The sequence below is a fragment of the Cyclopterus lumpus genome, chromosome 8 (genome assembly GCF_009769545.1).
Source record: "Cyclopterus lumpus isolate fCycLum1 chromosome 8, fCycLum1.pri, whole genome shotgun sequence".
Taxonomy (NCBI): Eukaryota; Metazoa; Chordata; class Actinopteri; order Perciformes; family Cyclopteridae; genus Cyclopterus; species Cyclopterus lumpus.
Window position 1 is genome coordinate 20,656,796 of NC_046973.1, and position 25,700 is coordinate 20,682,495.

At 43.1% G+C, this 25,700-nt stretch overlaps 4 protein-coding genes and 1 non-coding gene across 6 annotated transcripts; 3 read left to right on the plus strand and 2 right to left on the minus strand.

Moving 5' to 3' along the window:
- The first annotated feature begins 425 nt into the window (after positions 1–425).
- Positions 426–2,273, plus strand: si:ch211-139g16.8 (immunoglobulin superfamily member 6). Of its 2 annotated transcripts, XM_034538724.1 has the most exons (6): positions 426–553; positions 755–1,084; positions 1,157–1,251; positions 1,376–1,423; positions 1,636–1,746; positions 1,879–2,273. In XM_034538724.1, the coding sequence occupies exons 1-6, from the start codon at positions 502–504 to the stop codon at positions 1,933–1,935; spliced, it is 693 nt and encodes a 230-aa protein (XP_034394615.1). In that variant the 5' UTR covers positions 426–501; the 3' UTR covers positions 1,936–2,273. The 2 variants fall into 2 exon arrangements, with proteins under 2 accessions (XP_034394615.1, XP_034394616.1); XM_034538725.1 differs by lacking the exon at positions 1,157–1,251 and having other exon boundaries at positions 755–1,104.
- Positions 2,274–2,275: 2 nt separating this feature from the next.
- On the minus strand, positions 2,276–6,855 carry mfsd13al (major facilitator superfamily domain containing 13a-like). The gene is made up of 7 exons (XM_034538723.1): positions 6,474–6,855; positions 5,710–6,024; positions 5,189–5,617; positions 4,838–4,992; positions 4,660–4,743; positions 4,293–4,436; positions 2,276–3,128 (listed from the first exon to the last, which is right to left on the minus strand). The coding sequence occupies exons 1-7, from the start codon at positions 6,630–6,632 to the stop codon at positions 2,987–2,989; spliced, it is 1,428 nt and encodes a 475-aa protein (XP_034394614.1). The 5' UTR covers positions 6,633–6,855; the 3' UTR covers positions 2,276–2,986.
- Positions 6,856–6,945: 90 nt separating this feature from the next.
- Positions 6,946–13,992, plus strand: cdr2a (cerebellar degeneration-related protein 2a). The gene is given in 8 exon segments (XM_034540327.1): positions 6,946–7,374; positions 9,384–9,496; positions 10,551–10,699; positions 10,814–10,990; positions 11,812–11,887; positions 11,889–12,127; positions 12,261–12,540; positions 12,666–13,992. Coding segments are annotated over 8 exon segments (1,377 nt in total). The 5' UTR covers positions 6,946–7,295; the 3' UTR covers positions 12,930–13,992.
- A 1,020-nt stretch (positions 13,993–15,012) lies between these two features.
- trnal-uag lies at positions 15,013–15,094 on the plus strand. Its single transcript has one exon. It is a non-coding gene; the product is annotated as a tRNA-Leu (tRNA).
- A 457-nt stretch (positions 15,095–15,551) lies between these two features.
- Positions 15,552–23,308, minus strand: sdr42e2 (short chain dehydrogenase/reductase family 42E, member 2). Its single transcript, XM_034540196.1, has 11 exons — positions 22,844–23,308; positions 21,843–21,938; positions 21,302–21,359; positions 20,910–21,028; positions 20,339–20,414; positions 19,761–19,843; positions 18,495–18,632; positions 18,052–18,117; positions 17,787–17,850; positions 17,592–17,665; positions 15,552–16,003 (listed from the first exon to the last, which is right to left on the minus strand). Exons 1-11 carry the CDS (start codon positions 23,306–23,308, stop codon positions 15,737–15,739), a joined length of 1,506 nt encoding a protein of 501 aa, XP_034396087.1. The 3' UTR covers positions 15,552–15,736.
- Between the last annotated feature and the right edge of the window lie 2,392 nt (positions 23,309–25,700).

A 25,700-nucleotide genomic window follows, 5' to 3' on the forward strand; every position in this document is an offset into this window, starting at 1 on the left:
TCAGAGCCCTAATGCAAAGTGGGGTCCTATAGGCGATAGGGGCCCCTTAAAGTCCCAGGTCCCTTTTACCTCCTTTATGGTTGCTGACCTTATTTTGAGTGAACAACATCATGTATAGTCTCGGCTATATCACCGTTCCTCCACATTGCATATTGCTTTCTGAATTTCCTCCTTTCCTAGATTACTTCAACGCAAGGGGATGATGGTTCACTTCTAACTACTTCTTACAGAAAAAAATGTCATATTTGGAGATAACAGGCGGATTTATATGGACACAAAAATGCATTCTGACCACACATTCATCTGTAAATCTACTTGCACCTGATATCATATATGTCATTTGACTATAAACACAATTAAATGCCTCATGTTTATGATTGTTCAGTTGCAAAGGATAGGAAAATAAGTAGGAACAAAGTCTAGAGGAAGTGCAATATACCCACTTCCCATGTTGTCATGCAAGTACTAATGTGATCATTCACAAGCTGCCAAGCCTCAGACATGGACCGGATGGTTTGGTTCTCTCTCCTGCTCAGCTACCTGCCAGTAACTGGTAAGATGTCATTCTTAGCATCATGTACATTAGACTTTTAGGGAATCAGGTTTTTCTTTTTTGGGAATTCATTTTTCCACATAAGCAATACGAATTAGGCATCGCAGCTTCTTTTCAACGGTAGCTTTGTGGTTTCTCTGAAACACTTTGGGCAAGAAGATGAATGTTTAATCGGTTGAATGTCTCGTCTATTCATTCCAGAGAACAAGCAAAAAGATGAGAGCTGCTTATCGCAGCCAAACGGAGTCATGTGGCAGCTGAGCGGAGAAAGTGCCGTTCTCAAGTGTTCCGTCAATTCAGATTGTTCAGCCAAAGGCCTGCAGTACGAGTGGTTCGCCTTCAGGAGAAACGTCCATCTTCGTCTCCGCCCGAGTAACGAGTCTCTGAAGTACAGTCTGGACGGAGCATCTTTACACATTAAGTCACTTCACGTTAATGACAGCGGGATCTACCACTGTGCTGCAGTATCGAGTGGAGAGCCGGCACCTGGCGCCCAACATGTAGGGTTGGGCACAACTCTTGTCGTGAGGGGTAAGAGTGTACAATTACAGGTGAGGCACAGATGTGCGAATTGGGAGAGACAGCTGTTCTTTTGTTTTTCAGAACAATTTAAAACAATGGTGAGGCACATTCTGTGGGTATCGTGTGTCCTCTTGGCCACCTACAGCTTGGCCATATTGATACTAATGATAAAGAAGGTAAATGACTTTCACGTAATTAGTTTCAAATGTTGTGCATTGTTAAGATCTGTCGAAGTTCACACAAACAAGGCTGAATAGTGAAAATGTAATGTTGTGAAATGTGTGTTCCTCTTTGTTCCAGTACGGCTGCAATATGAGCGTCTGCGGAAGTGTGCTCAACACCAACAAGGTTGGAGAAATCAGATTTTCTTAACAATTTGTGTTTGATGTGTTCACGAAACGGTGGAAAAAGGCAACAGAAGCAAAAAGAGGAAGAGGAACCAACGGCAGAAAAAGGCTCTTACAGCAACTCTTACAGCAGCTTTTCTTAACACCCAGAAAAAAAAGCACTCTTCAAATATCTCTGGTTTATAACAAATTTCTTTTCAACTTTCTAAACAGAAAAACTCAGTGAAAAGAACACAGTTTCGTGATGTGCTGCAAGAAATGTACAGCAAAAGGAACTTGGGCAATAGCAAAAAAACTGAGAGCAGGAACCGTTCTCAAGCCGAGGTAAATGATGTTGCAGCACGTTCGATTTAGTCTACAGAAAGATTGAGTAAGCGTGGCACTTCTGCATAGCTTGTGTTACAGCATGTACGTCGTCTTGCCATCATTTTCATCTAGAATGTAATCTCGTTGCAGGCTGCAAGCACGGAGTTCAAGAACTCAACTGATGACGTCTATCAAAATGTGTTATAAAAGGATATTTAATGACAGTCTCAGACCTCCATCTTCCGGACTGAGAGGACATTGTAATGCCATGAAACACCTGAGAGACGACGCCGTTATGTGACAGAGAAAGTGAGAGAATCATCAAAGGCTGCAACTAAATCGTGTGCTTGCTCTCCTTTTTCTCACGAAGTGAGACATAACAACCACAACACTTTTTTTCCTTTTTCTCACACAGCTCCCTCTTAAGGCATTAGTTGTTTAATTTATGTTCTGTTGATTGTAATTAATGTGGGAGAACTTTCAACCTTTTTGAAAACCCGAGACAGTGTGAAAAGAAATAAAGAAAATCCAGTTCAATCCAGTCACATGATTTTAATTTCTCAATTTAATTTCTTCTATATATTTGTGATGGTAACACATCCGATAGAAAAACAATTTAAATTTACGGGAATAGAAAGTAGCACACGTAATTAATATTTTCAGGAAACACAGATCACGTGGAAATTGGAAAGTGGAAATGTGCAACAGTGCAAATAAGGCTCTTAGAAGACAACAACAAATCCCTTCAAAAGATTCATAATGGTTGATAGCAGGTTATCAACATTGCATCACAAACTCGTCTCAACATTCTGATAATAGTTGCGTACAAAACACATTGTTCAGCCAAATCACTGGAAATAAAACACAACATTTCAAATCAGAAGAATGTGTATCATAAGATCATTTTTAAACAATGTAATGACATTAGAGGCACATGTAAGCTCTCCTCAAGTATTGGTTATAATTTACAGAGACACACAGGTCTGTAGAGCCCCACATATCAAGAAAAGAAATGCAGGTCAGAGCATCACGTTGAATTACTTTATTCTGGAGCAAGGCAGGAATTAAATCTGCAACTGTTAATGTTGTATATATTTACAACAAAAAAGTCACTGAAGTCATACAACCAAAAATCCACCCTGAAACACAAAAGTCCTTGATTGAACTAAATATATATTTGTACTTAATCCTTGTAACGATGTGCTCCTATATAGGAGGTAATCTTGGACCTTTTCCTTTGAAGCCCGGCACATTGAAGTTAGCCGTCGACGTACTTTGTGTCGACTGTGTGACTGTTGCGTATGGAAAACGGCCTCCAAGCGAGGGCTTGCAGAGCAGCGACGCACATGGGCACCAGGCACACCAAGTAGAACATGACGCTGTGGAGACTCTCGGAGGCGCTGCAAACAAGGAGACATTGTGGTTGTTTGTTCAGTGTAGGCGTCACCAGTTCACGTGTCGTCATGACAACAATGTGAAACTGTAGAACAACCTCAGCATGTTCGGCAGATGATAAAGAGAGATAATGTGTTTCTAAATGTTTTTAGTAAAGTGAATATCAGGCCTTCTGTAAGCTTTTACATACTTGCCTGTTGGTTTTTTATTTTTTTTTTCTGACTCAAAAGAAAAATGTTTAATGGGCTCCTGAATTTATATTACAGGTGACCTTTGAAATAAAAGGCTTGGTTAGTGACATTTCTGTTGAAAATAAACTTGATGTCACTTTAAAAGTCACGTGTACGCTCGTAGATTTATTACACTTTGCTGTTGTTAAAGTTAAAGTCATCAATCACCATAACATGTTGCTGGTTCTACCTTCAATCCAAATGTTTATCTGAATAAATTTACAACAAAAAATAACAGCTACAAGCTGCAATCATTAAAATAAAGGATTTTTTAAAAAAGGACCACACTCACTAAGATACTTTACATGATGTTCATTTTCCAGAGGATAATAAAGGTTTATAGATTGGCTTCCCACTGCTGCTTCCAGGGAGAAACTGACTCATTTTCCTTTGAAACTCAATTGAAAGGTTCATTTTGAAACCGTTGGCTCTGGCGGTGATAATTCCTTCTGTTCATGCTGGCTGTGAAGAGATCAATTGCTGACGTGGTCCCAAAGTGTAAAAGATGACACAATCAACAGTCCTCATGCTGCACACAAATATGTTCCAAAGTATATCTGAAGTTTGTATGAGGCTTGAGCAGTTTGAGTTGGACCAATCATGAAGGGGTATAGCTTCTAATCGTACACAATTCTCTGGAATGTATCAATAACAAGTGCAAAAGGAAAGGATCTCTTATTAGCCAGTATGAACAGGGGGAATGATTACAGGGAGCAAAACCAGTTACAGTATTCATATGGGCACCGGACCACTTCTAAGAGTAATATTTTACATCAGAATATGCCTAAGCCTAAGGGAGCAAACTAATATAACTTGTTACTGAATTAGTACTACAACAGAATGGTTACCATCAACAATCCAGAAAAATAACTGCTTGAATGTGTTTGTTGTTGTTGTTTGACCTTTAAAAGTTGAGAAGAAGCAAGAAACCCTCTGTACCTTTCATTTGAGTCCCGGGCAGCGTCCTTCAGCTGTTCATATCCACACTGGTTGAGGATGTTGAGCACTATCATTGGGGCTAGAGACTGAGCCGGTTTAGTGAACAGAGCATTCGTCCCAAAGACCATGGAGGAGAGAGGGGAACTGTAGAGGAGGCAAAATACAATATACTATAGCAACAGTCGAATAACAGGAGCAGGTTTGATTGTAAATCAATAACAACACCATGGATTGGCTTCATTAGATATATAATTTATAAGTTACAAAAGTGTGCTAATTTCATGTTTATTGTCTGATGGCGTGCCGTAAATGTGTGTGAGGAATGACTGAGTTTGTGGAAGTATGCTGATCAATATATTCGTTTTACCTGCGCTTGTACTTCTGCATGTCTGTGTCAATGATGTCAGCCAAAGGCAAGCTAAAAAGGCTGAAGGCTGCTTGGATCATGACCCTGCGTAGAAGATAAGAGTGAAGGTATAACTCAATCAAAGTGCAGTGATAATAAACTAAAATCGTGTGAGACCAACAGTTGCATGACCTCTTACATGCTAACGGTGAGATAAAATGCCATGAAATAGTAGTGCTGAGGACCGAGTGCGAGCATGACGGCTGCCATTCCAGCTTCCATGTAGAAGGTGAAGAGGATTATCCGGAAGTAGCCAAGATCCTGGAGCAGTTTCTGACAGCTCAATACTAACAGCTGGGATGGAGACAACGGGTCAGGAACCGCACACAATTATGAGAAGCAGTTTATAAAGTATGACAAACATGTTCCTGCTGTTGCATTCAGGTGATTGTACAGAGCTCTGAGATTGAGAGTGGGCTCTGTTGTAGGTATCAGTCAGTCCTTTGAGGTAATGGGAGGACAAAAGGACACACAAGGTGAGGGACAATACCTGTGGACAGATGAATCCCGCTCCGTACATGATGCTCTTGGCCAGTGATGGAAGCACATCTGGAGGAATCAGGTGCTCAGCAAATATCATGGTAAAATTATTGAAGAAAGCCAACAGGAAAACCTGGAAGAAGTTCATGCACACAAAATGCAGGAAGTCCCGGTTGCTCAGAATTTGCCACGTCAAAGTTCTTAACATGGAGAAGGAAAAGCCTGATTGATGGGAAGCCGTATCAGGAGACCGCTGTGTCTGCTGCGCAGGTCCTTTGTTATCAAAGCGGCTCTCACTGTGGAGGCCCGTGTAGAGCATGCAGACGCAGCTCAGGACAGCGATCAGCACTGTGAAGGCTTGGAAGGACGCAAAGTCCTCCATGTTTCTGGACAACACACCACAGAAGAGGACACTGGAGGAGCCAAGGAGAGACGCCACCTGGGAAATACAAGGTGGGGGATATGAGAGGGATTACCCTGTTGGCAAACAGAGGAAAGCAAGTGGAAGTGTTTGGTCTACAAAGTCCTCACCTGGCTGTACTTCACAAGTCTTAGTCGGCTCTGGTGGTGGCTGGATATCTCTGCAAACAGTGCGCATTGTGCCAGCAGCACAAACGTTAACATGGCGTCAAAAGCACACAGCGCCACGGTCAAGTGCACGCCGATCAACCAGTCACCGGGGGCGTAGGTCTGCCATGGGAACCAGGCTAGAAGAAAAGCCAGTGAGTAGAGGGGAGCACCATACAGGATGGAGAGACGCCTCTGGGAGCAGCAGGCCACCCTGGCATTATCTTGCAGGTAGCCAAAAAGAGGGTCATTGATTGCATTCCACACCATGTACACCACCTGTGGAGAGATAGTTGTAAATGTTTCAAGTTGTGCTCTATTAACGGATGAGTTGTTACTGAAGCTCGTTCTAGCTTCTCAAATGTGAGCATTTCTTTTTGTAAACTGACTATCTTTGAGTTCGACAGCTGGCCAGATGAAAGACATAAAACCACAACTTGTATCGACTATCACAGAATCAGAATAATCTTTAATGGCCACGTAGGTGTGCACACACACACACAAGTCATTTGACTTCATTTGATAAGGACTACTGTGTTCAGATATAAATATATATAATGGAAAACGTATTTCAATCTCTCTCTCTCAGCTTTCCAGAGTAGCTCCCCTGGTTAGACTGGCTCCTGTCACCACTGCAGTGGCTGTTAATGTGACTAAAACAACGAATGATCCATAATAAACTGGAACAAAAGAGATACACCAGCTTACTAACGAGATAATATACTCACTTGTGATTGGTGGAACACTCCCTCTGATATCTTGTACTTATTGAGAAAGAGTTTGACATAGTAGAAGTTAAATATGTTATTGATCATGCCAGATCCCAGTGTTGTCATACAATAAGCCACAGCTGCAGGGTTGAGCCCGCAGTGTCGGACCACGTCCATTCTCCCCGCAGCCAGGTGTCTCCAGGTAACGAGGCTACCTGTTGTCTCGCATTGCTACAAATGATCCGGCGCCGAGCTCCTTCCGGACGTCTCGTTTACATGACGTCACGATGGGTTATTAAGTCGCTTCTTGTTGTTATTAAAAAACGACTTCGAGTTGAATCGTGTCTCACTTCGCGGAGCAAAACAAACGTCTGATTGGTCGGGAAGAGTTCTTTGGTTCAATTTGCTGCCGCGTGATTCGTCGAATGGAATTGTCTGTCAACGGAAGCAGGAAGTGAAGACAACGGGACTTTTTTTTCTTTTTTTTTTTTTTTTCTCCCACCAAATATTCAACAAGTTCTACTTTCTGTTCGAACTTGTTTTTTAATCGTGTTGAACACGATTTAAATATCCGGTTAGAATAAAGAGGTTTCAAAAAGCTTTATCTGCCACCTGCCGGATGCTGGAGTGCATTTGCCACGTTGCTGTACAACAGACCCAACTTAACGCCTTACGCACGCACGCACGCGCACGCACCCGGAGGATGTAGTTCATATTCCTCCACACGCGGAGGTGGACGGCGGACAACGTCTGACTGCTCCTCTCGGCACACACACACGCACACACACACGTGCGCGCGCACACACACACCTGCAGACAGACGTCTCCTGCGCCTGAACGATGTTAACCGACGTGATTTTGGAGGAAGAATTTGACAAGAATGGAGAGTCGTGGTACGACCCACGGGACCTTGAACGGGGTAAGAGCTGCTCGGATCAGGTCGCACCCTGAACTCTGACCCGGTGGGCTGATGGGTTGTTATGTGCTAGTTGGTGATTGTGTGTTTTCTCTACATGACACGAGCTCTAATTGGCTCGAAGATGAAATGATATAGAAGTCTGTCATCTGTACTTGTGATGCATAGTCACACTGAGGGAGTTGAAGGCTGTGGCCAAGGTAGTTGTTTGTTTTCTGAAACACTTCTCATGTCCAAGAACGTGGGTTTGAGATGAAGAGGCAGAGTTCTAGGTGGAGTACTTTATTAATGCATACGACACTTTGCAATTACAGCAGTGATGCACGAATTAAAAAGGGAGGAAATGAATATGGCCATCATATTAAGAAATAACTAGAACCTGGCTGCTTCCATACATTAAAGGATTATTTGTAAATCTAATATAAATTGTGTGTGTGTGTGTGTGTGTGTGTCACAGGTAGAGGTTACAATACAGAGATGTGAGATAAATAAGATTTAAATACAACCACATCGTTGGAATGTTGAAAAAGTGCAAGAGAGCAGCGGAGAGGATTGGAAAGAGTATTCAGAAAAATTATAGAATTTGACTTAAGTCGATTTAAATCAAATAATAATAACTATCTGTCAAGAGGAAGAAAAAAAGCCACACATTTGCTAGTGCTAGCTTTGTGTGAGAATCTGATAATTCTGTTTGGCATGCATGAAAATAAATTGAATGTTTATGTTTTGGTCTGAATAGTGTATTCAAACAAGCAATTTGAATACACCACCTATGCAGCTGGTCAATTCAGCCATTTCTTACTATGTTCCAGCAGTTAGGAAACAATAACTCAGTCAAGAAATTAATCGGCAGATGAATCAACTTTCAAAATAATTATCAGTTGGATACATAATTAACTACTATAATAAAAACATCCATAAGTGTACAAGTAAATGACCACGTGAGCAGACTGTCCAAGTTGTAGGAAGACATTTTTATGTTTTAAAGAGGAGCTTAATAAAACCGTTTGTGCAGCATCCTCCTCTCTGCTAACAACTCTAAGGACTTCAGAGTAGGGCTCACGGTTGGTATTCGGTTGCCACTTGACATGATTGATTAAATAAAACACCCGGCCATACACTGCTTATTGCGTGAAACCTGTTTAGTTTCATTGCATTGTTGTTAAAGCGGTCCCACGTTAGACACGCTTCACTTCGGCTCAGAGGGATTCAACAATGTTGCTGGACAATATCCAGACTTTTAAGAGCATTTAGTGGGAGAAGGAAGCGTTCACAAGCGCAAAGCATGGCTTAGATTCCTCTGTGCGCGAGACCAAGAGATGTGTGCACCCTTCACACGTCTACCTCTACCCGTTGCCTGTGTTTGGGCATTGAATCGGTCTTCTGTCGTGTGTTTACATGTTTTCATTCTTTCGATCTTCCATCGTGTGTTTACATGTTTTCATTCTTTCGATCTTCCGTCGTGTGTTGACATGTTTTCATTCTTTCGGTCTTCCGTCGTGTGTTTACATGTTTTCATTCTTTCGATCTTCCATCGTGTGTTTACATGTTTTCATTCTTTCGATCTTCCGTCGTGTGTTTACATGTTTTCATTCTTTCGGTCTTCTGTCGTGTGTTTACATGTTTTCATTCTTTCGGTCTTCCGTCGTGTGTTTACATGTTTTCATTCTTTCGGTCTTCCGTCGTGTGTTTACATGTTTTCATTCTTTCGGTCTTCTGTCGTGTGTTTACATGTTTTCATTCTTTCGGTCTTCCGTCGTGTGTTTACATGTTTTCATTCTTTCGGTCTTCTGTCGTGTGTTTACATGTTTTCATTCTTTCGGTCTTCCGTCGTGTGTTTACATGTTTTCATTCTTTCGGTCTTCCGTCGTGTGTTTACATGTTTTCATTCTTTCGGTCTTCCGTCGTGTGTTTACATGTTTTCATTCTTTCGGTCTTCTGTCGTGTGTTTACATGTTTTCATTCTTTCGGTCTTCCGTCGTGTGTTTACATGTTTTCCTGTGTTTTGACAGATCTCCACTTGGCAGCGGAGTTTGGGAAAACCCTCCTGGACAGGAACCATGAGCTGGAGCAGGCCCTGCAGCAGATGTACTCCACCAACCAGGAGCAGCTGCAGGAGATCGAGGTGATGAATGTGGGAACTAACCCAGAGTTCTTGGGGCTCCAGCTGCGCTGAACTCGCTCTGAGGGACCAGTTTGTGAGCAAGCCATATCCATTTCACCATGCAAAACATGTGTGTATGCAGTTTATCCTCCAATGGGAGATTCGTTGAGTAAAGGCCACGTTGAGAAATCTGAAAAACTTCCCTCCCGGAAAGGGAAGGGACGTTTCTTTGTGAATTTCCTATTGAAGGGGAGAGAGAGAGCTAATCCTGACGAGCCGCAGTGCAGCCTCCTGGCAGGATGTTCGTCTACCTAATTATAGGAAAACTTTCACCAGAGTATTTGTCACCTTCTACTTGGACACTGTTCAAGTAAGCAAGATCTTAAGGTTTTGCTACAGAATCTTTATACTCTGGTAGTCATGTCAGTCTACTTCAATACAGCACAGCATGGATGTTGCTTTCCCTGCGAGTTTTCAGGTAACTCTTATAAATAAACACTATTAGGTCTGTTGTTTCAGTGCTCAGACATTGAATGTTGGAGCATACAGACGGTGCTGAATGATCTATTTGCGTTTGAGCACATGGCATTAAGATAAGAGCCTTAATTTGTTTCTGGTAGTTAGAGGGGCTGTAGCTTGAGGATTTATTGAGGTTGATATGGTAATCCCCATTCGTCTCTTTGACCCTCACCCTCATGCAGTGTCCACCACAGGTCCTACCCACTAAAGACAGCCTCTAGGATACACGGTTGCATTCTCTATCAGAGAAAAGTAATTTAGTTGAAAGAAGAGATGGGGCTATGCAGAAACATCTTTAAAGAAGCCTTTGTTGGTTAGATAATAAAATGTATTGGCCTGGGATATAAAACCACACGTAAAGGTGTTCACACATGTCTTTCTTTTCTATGGGTCACTTGTAAAGAGGTTTTAAATGACTAAACGGCTTCAAATGTCTTATTCTTTTTTTTTTTGTCCAATAGCTCAGAACCATAAACATATTCAGTCTGCAATTATAGACTACATGCACATCCCGTTTATTAAAGAACCTTCGTCCTTTCCCTCCCTGATTCACCAGCACCTGAACAAGCAGGTGGACCTGCTGCGTCAGATGAACGACCAGCACGCCAAAGTGTACGAGCAGCTAGACGTGGCCGCCAGGGATCTGGAGCAAGGCAACCTGAGACTAGTGCAGGACCGCCGCCTGGCCCAGCAGAAGATCCACAGGTCCGTCTACCAGCTATTAGGGAATTTGTCTTTAAAATGATATTTAACATGATGAGATATTAATTAATTGATTGAGTGCAGAACCTCAGAACCACATTCTTCTTTCCCCGTCAGTCTAACAGAGACTATTGAAGGCCTTCAGACCTACATGGAGGACCTGCAGACCCAGGTGGAGGAGCTAAAGACTGCCCAGGCCGAGCGAAACAAACGAGAGCTGGCGGAGCAGCGACGCCACCTCGGAGCCCAGAGTGTGTCCTGCCTCAAAGAGCTGTATGACTTACACCATGACAGGTATTCCATATGTGTGTGTGAGTCGTTGCACATATTCTGGTGGACGGTGCTAATATCAGAACCACAGGATGAGACAGAGGGACTATTTCCAGACATGGTAGTCAGTCGTTCACCAACAACATATTCAGGTGTATCTGTCTGTAACCTCAGTGCTCTGCTGTCTCAGCCCCTCGTGTGCTGACTGGACACCTTCAGGTGACCCAGAGCCCGACCAGACGTCCCCCTTTAGATATAATCCAGAGGAGGAGGAAGTTAATCCTCGAATATTGTCAGCCACGTACAAACATACACACACCTGTTGCCATTTGTTTGATGTGCTTTGGAGAGGCCAGAGGTGTACTTTATTGTTTGTAGATCAACAATTGTTAACCTAAAATGTAGGAGTTTCTGTATATATGTACACAGACAATGAGTTTGTTTCAACAGTGGAAACAATAAAGCAAGAGGTAAATACTGCTTAAATTGCTGCATAATACATGCATTAACCCTTTAATCACATTTAGTTTCCTTGATCTGACCCTTTATGATAAATAAATGCATTACTGCATTAAAAGCATTGATTGACTTGTTTTTGTTTACCCCAAAAGAATATCATGTGAGGGTGAATTAGTAGAAAGACAAAACCCTACAAATCACTCTATATTAGACACTAATGATTAAGGTTTTAGGTTTTTAATCAAATAAACTGTAAAAGTAGGCCAAAGTAAAAAATGATACCGCCAGTGTAAATTTAAATGCAACTTTTCAAGTATTGTGATCGCTGTGTTTGTTTAAAAGTGGTACTTTCACACATCGATTGACATTTCCCTGTCCTGGCTCAGGCACCTCGACCACGATGGTCTGCATGTGGATGGACTCTGGACCCTGCGGGGCTCTTTCTATGACCGAGACAGGTGCCAAGGACCCGGAGGAGGGAGACGCGGCTCTCCAGCGCTCCGTCCAGACCATTCAGAGCCAGATAGCTGTGGAGCGGAGCCGCAGGGAGGCCGCGGAGCGCGAGAGGGAGTTGACGTCCAGGGAGAACCGAGGGCTGGAGGAGCGGCTGGCCTCGCTGGCCGGCTGCACAGCCAGGCAGAAGGAGCTGGAGGCCCAGGTGGAGCAGCTGCGGCTCCTGTGGCGCGCCGACTGCGCCAACAGGTAGGCCTGACTTGGATACAAACTAGATTAAAATGGTCAAAATATTGTTGGCTCTCGTTTAAATGACTGATACAGCATTTGCCGTACAGCACAATAATTATTCCTCAAAATACTTGATTTATGCCTCCCCCAGTATCAGAAGACCGGAGCTGCTGTTGCCTGATAAAGTGTTCTTCGCCTCAGAAGACCGACCGAGCCCCGGGCTGGACGAGATCGAGGAGAAGGTAGAAAAGGACGAGGAGCCGAGACAATACGTCCGGCAGAGGTCGAACAGTGACAGCGTTTTGAGAGCGGCGAGCACAGACGAGATGCGCCGCGGTCACGAGCAGCTGTGTATAAGGCGAACGGAGGCGGTGAAACAGAGGGGCATCTCTCTGCTCAACGAGGTGGATGCACAGTACAGCGCGCTGCAGGTGCTGTATCCATTTTTATTTTGTTAATTAGAGGGTTTGTTGCATCGTGCGATTTAAATTGTTTATTTAGCTGGTAATAATAGACTGGAAGCCGCAGTTTAATGAAAAAACGTGTGCACTTCCAGGTGAAATATGACGAGCTGCTGCGGCGGTGCCAGCAGGCGGACGGGCCGAGCCTTAAAGCCGCGCAGACGCCCGGCGGGCCCCATGCGAGCAGCCGGACCCGCCGCCGCCGGTCCTCTGCTGCTCTGTGTGACCCGACTGGGGTTCTGGCCGGCCAGCAGCCCGAGTACAGAGCTCTCTTCGAGGAGATTTTCACCTGCATCCAAAAGACCAAAGTTGACCTCGGCAACAACCGAAGTCCAGTCGAGGACGCCGGCTCTGCCTGAACGTTGTATTATTCATGAACCAGAGACTTGCACTAGTTTGGCTGTCAATGCTTTTTGACAAAGGAAACTTAAAGGTTGCTTTGCTATAAAAAAAAGAAATATCCAGAGGGTGCGGATGCAATATCTTTGACAATTTACAATCATTTTGATACATCTTTTGTTAGTCAGCACTGTTCCTTTTATTCCGTCCTTATCAAAAAATGATGTGTTACAAAAAGAAAAGCAGCTGTGTGATTTGAAATAATATTACATTCTAAAGTTCATCAAGAAATTTAAAAAAAATTAAAACTATAAATGAAAGAGTTATTGTATTGGGAGATATTTATAGTAAGAATAATATATACTATCAGATCCTACTACAGTAATCTGTGTGTATGTTAAGCCTGTGACCACACATGGGACGTTGTTTGTGTGATGACATAAGTTGAGATGTGGTATGACAGGAATGTTCTAATAGGATGAAAAACTGGAGCTTTGTAATAACTAAAGGAGTTTATGATAATTAGCTTAACAGCTAACGTAAGTTGGTTTTATAAGTTGTCAATAGTTGGTTCCCCAGTTGAAGGTCATTGGCGTGTCACCGGAAAAATATCAGTGGACACTGGAGTACTGTCTTTATTTCAGGAAGAACAGCTCTGCACTTTTTATGACTGAATCACAATTTATTTATTTTAAAGAAGATTAAAATATATTTATTTTCTTTGTTATTAGAGCAAGATTGGTCTGCTGAGTCAGTAATACTACACTGAGGTGCTTATTTAATATACTGGGGCACGTTATGGAAAAACAATACAGAAGCAAATGGAGAAAAAAGAAAAATATTCCCTTGTTTACTAACAATTTTCCTTATTCTGACATTTCCTGCTCTTGATGTAGAACTGAAATTGTGTTGATTGAGTTGCCACGAGCAACGGAAACACTTTGCTTTCTCTTTCCATGTGAAAGAAGATTCTTAATTGACAATACTGATGTACTAAAATACAGTTGAGTATAGTATCTGCGATTTTGAAGCTGTGAAACTTTTCTTCTAACTGGTTATTAAAAACATTGATGAGTATATTGAGTTTTCACTGTGTCTAACATCTAAAACACCAACTCGTGATCAGTGCATCCGAAAGCTGATTTGTGGCCGCTGTAGCAAGACAGTGTGTGTGTGTGTGTGTGTGTGTGTGTGTGTAGAGGTGTTTCAACCTGTCCTCCCTGCAATGTGTTAGAAACCAAAACGCAGCAGCAGAGAAGCATTTCTTCTCCTACAGAACCCAGAAGAATCCTCATTCTCCAAGTCCTCCATCACAAGGCAAAACCCTGAGGTCCAAGCAAACAATTAATGGGGCTTTGTCCCTTTTCATAATTAGGTTTTGCATAACTGAGATTTCCCCATCATGCTTTCAAATCCAATAAACCTCCATACAAGGGGATTGCATACCAGCCGAAATGGGACACAAGCAGACGTCTTATGAAGGCATCAGCACAGCAACCATGAGAGGGCTGGCCAAGAACAACACAAATATTAATTAAGATGCGCAGTAGCAAGGAAACTGGATTCATTGGATCTTTAGATGAAAGCCCATCGGCATGCACGTGGCGGTGAACAGCGTGTGATGTGTGTGTACATTATTGGCATATGGATATTATATATATATATATACTAAACGGTATGACTGTACCGTGATGAAACACCTCAATGTTAATATTGACACTTATAAATCTGAATTTCATGGTTGAAAAATGGCTCAAAACGCCATCTACCATGCTGTAAAAGGCTGGGACCAAATCAGGTGCCAGCTGTCTTCTGGGAACACGTGACCACGCTGAGCGAGACTCTTTAATACGAGTAATGTCAAAGAATATGGTGAGTCCACCATTAGACTGCGGAGTGTAACAACGAGCCTACTTTGCAGTATTTGAATAACTTGGCAAGGAGAAAACTGGCCTACACACGTGGGCTTTGTTGTTGTTGTCATTTAGGGTTATTATATCAAAATATGTATTCAAATGTAAAAAATCTAATCCCCGATATAAACTAAATCACTTCACAGGAACAGGGTGAATAAATTGCTACATCACACAAATGGTGCTCAGAGGTAGCGTGGCCGAGTGGTCTAAGGCGCTGGATTTAGGCTCCAGTCATTTCGATGGCGTGGGTTCGAATCCCACCGCTGCCAGATTTCTGTTATTTTTTATTTTTTTTTAATATGCACAAACTGAGTCTGGGACACTCGTGTACTCGGTTGCGTGACGCGTCACACAAACGTGTTACATTTCACGTTGCTGCTACAGATTATTCGTAGTCTATGTTATTATTACAAAGCACTGGAAAAAAACCACCTTTGAGCGCCCTCTTGTGGCAGCCTGCGAGCAAAGAAACAAAAGTGATATGCAGGATCTGTATTCTCTGTAATATCACTTCAAATTATACTTTTCACTTAAGTAGAAGAAAGATTTATTATAGGCATTCATTGTTACTGCTATTTCTAAATGTGTATACAATTACTAATTGAAACGATGTGTAAATCAAAACAAATCATCATCATAGAACCTGGAAACATGCTTTAAATACAATCATTGACATTTTAATATTTGTTTTACAAACATAGCAACTTAAAACGGCAACCTAGAGAAATCAATAACATTTACACAACTCTAATACTTTTCAGCAGACACATATACCAACATCAAAAAGACGGGAGAAATTATTACATAACCTGATCTGCTGGATTTCATAAATAAGTAACATGTGGCGAGAATACATCATCAAACATTTAATTACCGAACTATCTCGAGACAGTTTATTGAACCGCTTTCCATCAAGTGCTTTTAATTGTGTCGTTTGGAGACACCGTGCAGAACAGCATCAGGAGCAGCAGGCTGAGGCCCAGCAGCAGCATGACGAGGAGGTGCCGGGGCAGCCGGGAGGTCCAGGAGACGCGGAAAAGAGCCGATCTGGAGCGAGGCCGTCTGGACTTCAGGTACTGGTCCACAGAGTCCACCAGGCTGTAGGCCTTCGGACTGTAACCCAGCTCTCGACGGGCCTTGTCAATCTTGAAGGTGTGGCTCACGGCTATGCTCCTCACCTGCAGTGGAAGATGTTTATGTTAGATGTACGAATGTGAGTCTAGAGACTCCACACGCTGCTGCAGAGAAGTCCAGGCGGAAAGACCCCGGTAAAGGTCGTACCTTCGGGGGCGAATGGTTCACGTTAAGCTCGATTTGGACCACTTGGTTTTACATTGTGATCGCCTGTGACTGACGGAGGCCTCCGGTTACTGCGTCTTCTCACCGCTCGGGGATAAGGTGTCCGCATGTGAAGTGACGGAAGAGTTCAAGCAGACGTCAGTGAGACGAGAAGAGTTCCTTAAAGCTATTTCCCATTTTTCCATCCTTCCAGATGACGTGAACCTGCTTCAATCAGCAAATACCTCTTACAAAAGATCTCCTGAGCATGACTCGAAATTAACAAACATAACTTAAAGAGGTTATATAGGGCATTTGTTGGGGACTATTTTCAGCTGCGTATTGAGACGGCGATGTAAAAAATAAACTACAGTGGTCATGTTCATCCTTATTAAGAAACACGTCTCCTTGTTTTTAGTTGAGACAACAATGAAGCCTTATGGCACGTCGGGAATAAGATATATCAGACTCGACTACACAGACAATACGTGTTAGTAGAATCAATTCATCGTTGCTTTTGGTCTTTTTATTGGACTTGTTGATAATTGGTAAGATATATCACCAGACTTCTCCCTTAATGACCAGTTGTACTGGAGCTTGATGCAGCTCTCTGCAGTGTCTTGAACTTCCTGTTCTGACCCTCGGCAGTTTATGTTTTATTCACAGGACAATCATGGATCCCCGGGCCAGCAGCTGTCTGACAGACTGAGCTCCAGGTGCAGGCCCACAGGCTCAGCTTTGGTTTCTGCCTCATCACACATTCATGAGGACCTTACAGGCCGGGACGGAGGCTCCTCAAGATGCATCGTAAAGGTCTCCCCTGGTAGGATTACTGCAAACATCCCTCATCCTGATGCTCCTTCTTTGTTTTTAATAGCAGTATAGACCAGCAGATAGTATTAAAGTGCTTGCAGCGACTATGAGAACATTGGGAATATGTTACATGCCAATATCATGAATGAATTAAAGGCTTTCTTTGGTTTTTCATCATTTATGCACAAGAGGTATAGCATCAGACAAGGGAGGGGGAGAGCGAGGGGTGCCTGATAGGAAAATACTCGCCCTAATGAAGTCTGTCGTCACTGTTGTGGGAGAGACTTGAACAAGAATCTACTCATGAGAGAGCAGGTAACCCGTCTCCAACCTCCGGGTCTGAAGAGTGAAGCCAATGTGGAAGTGCCTTAAACCTGCATTCTATCTAATAGACAGCAGGGGGCGACTCCTCTGGGGTGGGCCTCCTCTACTTCTTACTTGATTCCCCAGTAAACATTGTACACATGCCTTTATGGTCTCACTTAGTGAAATAGATGATGAAGCAGTGTATGCTTTAGGGTGTGACTAGCTTGTTGTCACCCTGATCCAAAAAGCACCTCACATATTAAATTCACATCAGCTGAAAGAGCTTATTGGAGAAGTTGAGTGTAATCGAAGAGAAGAAGAAAGAAAAGTTTGAAAAGAGACAGAAGAGGTAGAAAGAAGTATAATTACCTCACTTCTGGTGAAGAGCAGGGGCACTCCTATCACAGGTCTCAGAACTACATGCAAATATTCCACCAGGATGGCTGAAAATAGAAGAAAATATACAACAAGCAGTTAGTGTAAGAACATCCCACAAAATGTGCCTCCTGAAATATAAGGGATTTTAAAAGGTGTACTACTTTAAGAGAAAGGGAGACGAGCTACCTGCTGAATAGACGAGTGAAACCGGCAGGTGTATCAACGGTCTGCTGTAGCCGAGCTTTTCAAACTGCAACGGTGACATGAAACACTGTAAATGAACTGTAAATATCCAGGAAAGTTTAACGGATTATGGAGGAGATAGTCTAATATTTTGGTGTCAACATTTCCCACGAAAAAGGCCAAACAATTTTCTAATTTTCCCACTCAGCCTCCGGCCCATTCATTCCCATTCAAAGCACATGGCAGAACACCTCATCATTTAACTCACCAAAGGTGTCAACCACTCAAATAGATTAACGGAAACTCCGTCATTAATGAAATAGGCCTGTCCACTCTGCAAGAGAAAACAAAAACAATGGGAAAACTGTACATTATGTTTATTTAAACTGCACCCAGTCATCATTCATCTGTAACAGCTTATCCTGAATGTTATGGGTCGTGAGGGGCTCATTATCTTTAAATATAACCAATAATCAGTTCATCTGTCTGTCTGCCTGCCTGTCTGATCGCCTGCCTGCCTGCCTGTCCGTCTGTCTGCCTGCCTGTCTGTCTGTCTGCCTGCCTGTCTGTCTGTCTGCCTGCCTGTCTGTCTGTCTGCCTGCCTGTCTGATCGCCTGCCTGTCTGTCCGTCTGTCTGCCTGTCTGTCTGTCTGTCTGTCTGCCTGCCTGTCTGTCTGTCTGTCTGTCTGTCTGTCTGTCTGTCTGACTCACAGCGACACAGCTCCTCTGCAGTGCGAGAGCCTCGGCTGCCAGCGTGTGGGCCAGCACCAGGTTGTCTACATGTACCCAGTTCATCCTGGCCTGGGGGTCCCCAAACCTGAAGCTGAACAACCGGCGCTCCACATTCACCTGAGAGAGAGAGAGAGAGAGAAAGAGAGAAAGAGAGAGAGAGAGAGAGAGAGAGAGAGAGAGAGAGAGAGAGAGAGTTCAGTGGCTAACATCATTCCCTTCCACTCATGTGTGTTTTCTCGTGTGTTTTAAAGAGTGAAAATGAAGAGCACGCCTAAGAGACGTTACCGTTGTGTGTTCACGGCAGAGTTCGGCAACAGGAAATAGGCAAGCGGAACATTTAATAGTAATAGTGTGAGCACACGTAATAGAGTTCTTCAGGGAAGACGTTGCAATGATTCCCGTGACGGAAATCCAACTGTAGTATAAACATATTTGAATGATTCTGGGGTTGTGTAATTGTTCTTGTATGTTGGGCTCCTGGTGGATTTATACGTTGATAGATTGACATAAAGCTGAGTGTGTGCAGAAGAAAAGGGAACTAAGTGGGGTATGAGGACGGTTTAAAAGGTGCAAAACAAAAACAAACCACAAAATGACCAAAACCACAATCAACCTGGCTCCACACTCTTTAAAATAAGGGTTCCAAAACGGGTTCTTTCTGAATGCCTGAGGTTCTACCTAGAACCCTTTTCTTTCAGGGGTTCTTTGTAAGGCTAAGAGTTCCATAAAGAACCCTTTTTGGGTAAAAGAAAGCTTTAGGTAAAACCCTGACACTGGGTTCTAGGTGGAACCCATAGAACCCCTAGAACTGGGTTCTAGGTGGAACCCATAGAACCCCTAGAACTGGGTTCTAGGTGGAACCCATAGTACCCACCTTTCTGTGTGGAAATTGTGCCACCAGAAATCTTTCTAAAAGTTTCTAGCATTGAACCCAAAGAGGATTCTCCTATGAGAACCCAAAACACATGTATTTCTAAGAGCGCATATTTAAAACTGTTTTCATACTAATAATAATAAACTCAAACTTGTCGAGCATAATTAATTATAGTTGACTAATGGGTGCACGAGGTATAAAAAGTGAAGTTGGCCCAGAACATAAACACCAGCCTGCCCTTCAGCCTCTGTAACTGGACGCCTGTTGCATCAATAATGTAATAACTCTGAAGAGGCTTCACATACGGCAAGATGTGCCAACATAAAACAAACTTCAACATATGACAATGTGTGTTATCGAAGGTCTCTCACCATCACTCTGTGGAGGTGCCTCCTCTCCTCCGGTCCGTAGATGCCACAGGGCCGCAGGATGCAGGTCCGAAGCAGACCTCCACCTTCACATGAGAGGAATTAAACCTTCACCGAATAACTGCTATTTAGCAACAGGGTTACAAGCTGAAACCATTGTCTACTCTTTCAATGCATTGTATTTTATAAGCGTGTCAAATATTTGTCTCAAAAGTAGATAACAACTATCAAATAACACCTCAAAATACCATTTAAAGCTTGGGTCCTCAGTATATGTTTGGTATTATTGGGCAAAAGGTTTGTATGTTTTTAATGCTCATAATACAGGGCCTCCCCAGCACTGATGTGTCTTCACGTGGAGGCAGAAACATGCACTTTGACACAGCTCGTAGCTCTAAGCTTAATTTAATTTATAATCACTGATGGGGTGTCGGGTTACATTGGAGGAGGAAATGTGACGCTTCACGCATGTAAAGAATCTAGAGGAACTCGAACCTCCATGAAAATGTATTCTAAAAAATGGTAAAACGTTAACGTGACTCCAAACTGTAACTGTGTGACACGGGTTGACCGTCCCGCACCTTTCAGGGAGCCTCCGTTGGCCGAGAGGACCATCTGCTCTGCAATCGCTTTGGTTCTGGAGTAGTGGTCGATGTGCTGCAGCAGAAAGAAACATGTTAGTGTACATGTGTTATGTTGGGGCGTGTCACACCTTCTGGTCTTCGGTTGGGTTCTTCGTTCTAAGTTCTGGTGACACGCCAGTGGATCAGAGGAGTTCCTCCGTGTAAAAGCACACGTAAAGTAAAAGTTTAACGTAAACGTTTACTCAAAGTACCAAAAGCAAGAGGGGCTTATTTTAGAATAATGTGACTATGTTATTGGATTACACATTGTGACACATTCATGTGTACATCCCTTTAATGTACATGTGGGGCCGGTTGATTATTAGGTGCATTACAGTAAAAACAGCAATACAATATCTTCATCTGACAAAAGTAAAATATATATATAACATAAATGCATTAAGTAGCATAAAATGGAAACACTCAATTAATGTGCAGGTACCTGAACATTTGCACTCGTTTTATAATTTTATAATATAATTTCGTTACATTCCAGCCGTGTTTGTTTGGTAATCTTTTATTTTCTCACTCCGTCGGGGGGCACGCACGGCACCGAGGCCTCGTCTCCCTCCTCAATGGGTTCCCCAGCAAACACCACGTTGATGGTGCTGGTGTACACCAGCCTGGGGATGCTCCTCTCCTGACACACTGACAGATCATTACACGTCAGGGTGTTTCATGGGCGGTTGCACATTAAGAATACACTTTTATTCTTTTTGGAATATCAAATTAATGCTTTGCAGGCATGATAGGCATCAACAATTACAAATATCTCCGCTCCAATATTTACGTTTTAGCTAAGTGAGCTTTAAAAATCTTTATTATGTCTACATTTTTATTATATTCAGAACTCGTGAAATGTAGTCATTGCAGAGTATCTGAGACTATGATTAATAAGGTAATTTGTTCATGAATCCTTACCATTTATGATGTTATTGGTCCCTCCGACATTGACTGACTCCACCTGCTCTTTCCTCAGCTGGCAGAAAGAGAGAACAATAACAATAACAATAATAAAGAATACACAGCCCTTATTTTCACCTCTCGCTTCGTACTAACATAACATAATTATAAATTATTGAATTATAATTGAATTGTATAATGATTGTATAATAATTGTATTATAATTGAATAGTCTGCGTACAAGTTGACACATTTGTCATGTAAGAAGAATGCGTGGAATAAAAAAATTGCCATTTTGTAGGAACGCAATGATAATTTGGTGGAGCGCAAAATGTATTATGATCGTTATTATCAGCAGAGCGATGACCAATAACACAAATGTAAAACAAGGCTGCATCAATGTGTCTCTCTGAGGGAAAGTATCAGTTTCTAAGTGAAAGATTCAATGAATTACAATTAAAACAAACTTTAATTTGCCACTGAAGACAATAAAGTACACTTGCCCTTCATCATCCCATGAAGACGCTCACAGCGTAAGAAGGTATGAAGGAGAAGTCACCTGTTCTGGTCCGGACATGCCGGAAGACGCCGTGTGGAATATGCAGTCGACCCCTTCGCACACTTTATAGAGGGAAGAATAGTCCCGGATGTCACTCTGTAAGAAAGAAATGAATTAATGCCAACTCTGAGGACACTTATCTTAATGAGTTAGACTGCTTTTAAACCCTTCTATATGCTATTAGCACATTTATCGTGTAAATTAATTGGATTTTGATAAATGGACATTATATAAAAAGCACTTTACAATTTGAGCCTCTCCTTCACACACACACACACACACACACACACCATCTGGTGTTCGGTGTCACTCCAAGGACACTTCCACCCTGTGATCAGTGGGCGGCCGTCTCTGCCTCCTGAGCCTCATGTGGATTCTCAACATCAGAAGCTGTGACAAGTTGAGAGCTTTGCAGAGTCAGAGTCAGAGTGTGTGTGAGTCGATATCCATCCCACGAGAGGCCGGTTGTAATTAAGGTAAGTGTGCCGTGAGGCCTGCAGGTGAAACCTGAATCAAGTCAGCAGCTGGCACTCTGAGGGGATCACTCCCCCGTGTCTGCTTCCAGCCAGATAACCACAAGACGCCCAGGAAAAGAAAAACAGATTCTCCATGTTTTATGGAACGTAAAAGTAAAGATATCCTCAAATATCCAAGCAGGAATGCATTATTGTTTACTGCAAGATGTCAGACAGACTTTGAATTCATTGATATTTGGTTTTGTTTATTTGCATTAAATGTGTATGTTGTGGCAAAAACAAAGACAGCATGTATTGGGCCTTTGATATGAGGTCTAATTATGAACCATTATATTAGGCACATGTCCTAATATGTCTATGCTACACATTTAAAAGAAAGAGCAGTGAAGGGCAAAATGACACAAAACACAGCTGTATGACTGAAGAACAATCACACTCTTATTATTATTATCATTGACTGGAACTAGATTGGGGCAAAGTTATGATAAAAATGCAATAAACAGGTCCTTCTTCACTGTCCCGTACCTGATAGAAGATGGCTCCATCGGGGATGTCACATGGAAGCTTGTTCATGTCTAGAAGCACCACCGACATCCCCTGACTGGCCAGTTCTCTGCCCAGCCTGAAGCCAAAGTATCCCCCTCCTCCTGTCACCACCACCTTCCCAGTGGAGCCGCCTCGGGCCAGAGCCGCCTCCTCTCCCAGTCGGGTCACCGCACACTCCGGGTTGCCGCATCCGGCCGCCATGGCTCCGCGCACCCTGTGGCGGCCGGCCACTGTGGGGCTGGAGGCCGGGGCCGGGTGGTTGACCCACGCTTGGTGGCAGAGGTTGGGGATGTGGGGCCCACTAGCCTGCAGGCGACAAAGGGGGGCACTGTGGCAGGCGAGCTGCTTCACCTGGCAGAGAGATCCTCCACTCTCACTCATGTTGGGACCGCACAGCTCCATGGATCTCCTGATGCTGGAGGAGGGAGCATATTTATGATTCATTAGTATCAGTTTGACCTTTCACAGCCTCGGGCCCCAATCCAGGGATTCCGGCCCCCCAGGAGAATGGACTTTCATGTTTTTAAATGTTTTTTATCCGCCTGACAAATGCACTCACATGCACCACCTATTCAACTGCCCCCCCCCCCCCACAGGCATTTTACCCCACAATGCCTGTTGAGGGGTAACATTAGGAACACTGGAGAACATGGTGAAATGAACACAATGCCAGAATTCCATTTTTGTATATTAAACAATTGAATAACAGCATTTGATCAAATCTGACTTTTAATTGAATACATACATTTGGTTGTGCAAACCCACAATTAACTCATTAAACTCTATTAATAATAACCTGATGGACGGATGTATACAACTTAAACTCATATGTCACACTCTCTACAAAATAAACACATATACAAAACTCATCAGTGAGCCAAAAGTGTATCTATTGCTCCGTTGTACTATAAGACAGGAAAAAGGCTACAAATCCTATAACTTCTGTCATATTAACAAAACCTCCACTGTTGTTTTCTCCAAAATGACTCAAATAAAACAACATTTAACATACGAAGTGATGATTCAACAATACGGGGATCAGATTGCCATCACGTGGACACTCTACATTTACAATGAACATACCTTAATAGTCCTTTCGACCTCTCACATCCATACCTGTGGCCGTTGACTCATGAGACTCCCGGTCTAGACCTTCCCTTTCCTCTCGTGGTGCCTGCTGGTGCGTCACGTCTCTCACCTGCAGCTTTACCTGAGGACTCTCCTCCCGTGATGTCTGGAGGCAGCACGCAGCCCGGCTGCAGGGAGGATCACGTTTCCAGAAGCCACCTCTCCTTTGAGCGTCCAACTCAGGGAATGTAAAGCCCTGGTTCTTGGCAATAATAAATCACAGCCTACTTTATTAACAGTTGGATTGTATATTCAGTGTAATAGATATTCCGATATGAAACTATAGAAATTAATAATCTTTTTGCCATTCCAAATACTCTACAACCATGGACAGGTAAGACAACCGGCCCCTGGACGCAGCCCCCCCTCCCCCCCACAGCCGCCTTGTAGTCACTCTGTAGTTGCTTTACACGACTTTGTGGTTGTTTGACTTTCCACCACTAAATGTTTTACTGTCCCTTCATACGGAGGCTTCCTTCCCACTCGGGCGCCTATAGACCATTTACAATCAGCTGTTAATCTTATCCAAATAGGAAATATAGAACAGTAAGTCAGAGATTTCTAAATGAAAGGCTTAATTAGGCTGCAGTGTAAGTCTAAGCATCTATAGGATGGGGCCGGAGGAAACACCAGTCTGTCTTCTTGAGGTCAAGCTGATGATTCAAACCATGTCCAAATCCAGTGATTTCTCTTTTTAGGCAAATCTGCTGTGGAAGAAAACACAAGGTCGTTAATGAAAGCGCTCTATAGCTAACAACGGGCCAGCTGAACAGCAGCAGTCACTTCCAGAGTGTTTGGCGAGCACAGAAATAGACGCTTCATGTTTTATTTAGCAGACAGACTCAAACCTGAGCTGACAGTTAAAGGCACCGGATGAAATTAAAGAGGGGGCAATAAATCTTCAGCAGCTGCCAAATGACTGGAGCTCATGAGGATGGAGGCAATTTTGACCAAAAAAAAGGGTTGAATTATTAGTTTAGTTTTAGTTTTTTGATCGTTTTGTTTATTTTGTACATCACGTGTTCATTTAATTCCAATCCCAGAGGTCGTTGTGTAGAAGCCTCGGTTTGGGGTTTTGTATTCATCCTCCCTATAAATCTATCAGCACATTTAGCTACAATGTTACTATCAAATCTACTTCTGAAGCACTAACAGTGCAACAATGTTTACCTGCGGGGGGGTACAGAGCGAGCTAGTGGGGCACGCTCACGTGCACGCTCACGTGCACTAACAGGCATGCACAGCCATGAACACAAAGCACAGAGAAGCTCATTTTACATACTTTGCTCAAATGTTTTGTCTTTATTTTTCCAAATGGATGAATAATCTTTCATTGTTAGGCCCAATAACTATATTAATAATCGTGGTTATTGATGTGCTTGTGATTCAGGTTCGGTCTGCATGGCTTCACTATAAAACTAAAACACTAATCAAATCCTAACCGCCTTCTTTCGTCTGCTGCTCATTTGTTATTTCAGCACTCGGTGTAATAAAAGGATTGAGTTACTCTCTCATTAAAAGCTGCAAAGAACACCCATGAATCACAGTCTGCAGGGAGGCTTCACCTTGTCCCACCCAACCCGTGTGACCTGCTGCAGCGGGGGGGGGGGGGGGGGGGGGGGGGGGGGGGGGGGGGGGGGGGCCCATGTGAACATCACTCTGTGGACCAGAACTAAGATGGATCTGCCTGTGATGAGCTGCCAGGTCA

What these genes read in the sequence shown, in the direction of transcription:
- si:ch211-139g16.8 (XM_034538724.1), top strand. Translation starts at nt 502, where the DNA reads ATGGACCGGATGGTTTGGTTCTCTCTCCTGCTCAGCTACCTGCCAGTA. An exon ending in CAGCTACCTGCCAGTAACTG is followed by an intron (nt 554 to 754) that starts GTAAGATGTCAT and finishes TATTCATTCCAG; the next exon opens with AGAACAAGCAAAAAGATGAG. An exon ending in GGAACCGTTCTCAAGCCGAG is followed by an intron (nt 1,747 to 1,878) that starts GTAAATGATGTT and finishes ATCTCGTTGCAG; the next exon opens with GCTGCAAGCACGGAGTTCAA.
- sdr42e2 (XM_034540196.1), bottom strand. Translation starts at nt 23,308, where the DNA reads ATGAATCATAAATATGCTCCCTCCTCCAGCATCAGGAGATCCATGGAG. An exon ending in ATGGAGCCATCTTCTATCAG is followed by an intron (nt 21,939 to 22,843) that starts GTACGGGACAGT and finishes TCTTTCTTACAG; the next exon opens with AGTGACATCCGGGACTATTC. An exon ending in TTGAGTGGTTGACACCTTTG is followed by an intron (nt 17,851 to 18,051) that starts GTGAGTTAAATG and finishes TCACCGTTGCAG; the next exon opens with TTTGAAAAGCTCGGCTACAG.
- mfsd13al (XM_034538723.1), bottom strand. Translation starts at nt 6,632, where the DNA reads ATGGACGTGGTCCGACACTGCGGGCTCAACCCTGCAGCTGTGGCTTAT. An exon ending in CGGGATTCATCTGTCCACAG is followed by an intron (nt 4,993 to 5,188) that starts GTATTGTCCCTC and finishes TCTCCATCCCAG; the next exon opens with CTGTTAGTATTGAGCTGTCA. An exon ending in GCCCGGGACTCAAATGAAAG is followed by an intron (nt 3,129 to 4,292) that starts GTACAGAGGGTT and finishes CCTTGTTTGCAG; the next exon opens with CGCCTCCGAGAGTCTCCACA.